Genomic DNA, 1,450 nt, shown 5'->3' with positions numbered 1-1,450 from the left:
TTACCGCAATCTGACGCCGCCTCGTCCTCCCCATTGGGACAATCCTCCCTCTCGTCACACATGTAGATCTCGTATATGCAGGTGTCGTCATCGCAGTGGAAGCCGCCGTTGCAAGAGCCTGAAGGAGGTGGGTGGGAGAGAGCCGTGACGTGGTGTAAGGGGGCGTGGTTTATGTGAAAAAATAGGTGTGTGGTATGTGGGAGAGATGCGGACCTTGTGTGGTATGTGAGGAAGGTGTGGGTCGGTGTGTTATGAGAGAAAGATATGGGCCTTGTGTGGTATGTGAGAAAGATGTGGGCCTTGTGTGGTATGTGAGAAAGATGTGGGCCTTGTGTGGTATGTGAGAAAGATGTGGGCCTTGTGTGGTATGTGAGAAAGGTGTGGGTCGGTGTGTTATGAGAGAAAGATGTGGGCCTTGTGTGGTATGTGAAAAAGGTGTGGGTCGGTGTGTTATGAGAGAAAGATGTGGACCTTGTGTGGTATGTGAGAAAGGTGTGGGTCGGTGTGTTATGTGAGAAAGATGTGGGCCTTGTGTGGTATGTGAAAAAGGTGTGGGTCGGTGTGTTATGTGAGAAAGATGTGGGCCATGTGTGGTATGTGAGGAAGGTGTGGGCCTTGTGTGGTATGTGAAAAAGGTGTGGGTCGGTGTGTTATGTGAGAAAGATGTGGGCCTTGTGTGGTATGAGAGAAAGATGTGGGCCTTGTGTGGTATGTGAGAAAGGTGTGGGTCGGTGTGTTATGCGAGAAAGATGTGGGCCTTGTGTGGTATGTGAGAAAGGTGTGGGTCGGTGTGTTATGTGAGAAAGATGTGGGCCATGTGTGGTATGTGAGAAAGGTGTGGGTCGGTGTGTTATGCGAGAAAGATGTGGGCCTTGTGTGGTATGTGAGAAAGGTGTGGGCCTTGGTGTTATGTGAAAAAGGTGTAGTATTTGAGAAAGATGTAGGGCGGTGTGGTATGTGGGAGATATGTGAGGTAGTGTGTTTTATGAAAGAAATGTGATGTGGTTTGTTGTGTGGAAGGAAGGTGGGACATGATTTATCATATAAAATATACGACATCGTGTGTGATATGAGAGAAATGTAAAAGTTGTGTGATGCGGTGTGACATGTGGAAGACAGATACACTGAGAATTATGGACAAGTACATTGTTAAGAAATATTCACACAATATTCGACAAAAACAACAAAACGTGAATAGAAATGAAAACATAAATCAAAAATTAATAATAACAAATTTAATAGAAAGCACAAAAAAAAAAAAAAACATCAACAGCTATGAAAACATGAAAAAAAAGAAAAAGATTCGGAGACTCACTGCAGCCAGTTTCATCCTCGTTTCCGTAGCAGTCCATGTGGCCGTCGCACACGAACTGCTCCAGGATGCACGGGCCGCCGTCGGGGCACTGGAAGCTGCCCTCGGGACATGGCTGGGGGTTCACGGCTGGAAAAT

At 46.6% G+C, this 1,450-nt stretch overlaps 1 protein-coding gene across 1 annotated transcript in view; it reads right to left on the bottom strand.

The window, feature by feature from the left end:
• The window catches only part of LOC119589225 (very low-density lipoprotein receptor-like), a gene marked incomplete in the record, with an annotated part of 7,447 nt that overhangs the window by 2,777 nt on the left and 3,220 nt on the right, over positions 1-1,450 (bottom strand). The window contains 2 exon segments of the mRNA XM_037937830.1: positions 5-118; positions 1,316-1,441. Coding sequence (XP_037793758.1) covers positions 5-118; positions 1,316-1,441 — 240 coding nt within the window.

Source organism: Penaeus monodon, chromosome 25, assembly GCF_015228065.2.
Source record: "Penaeus monodon isolate SGIC_2016 chromosome 25, NSTDA_Pmon_1, whole genome shotgun sequence".
NCBI lineage: Eukaryota > Metazoa > Arthropoda > Malacostraca > Decapoda > Penaeidae > Penaeus > Penaeus monodon.
The sequence above is the reverse complement of the archived record's forward strand: the minus strand, read 5'-3'. Positions and strand labels throughout refer to the sequence as shown.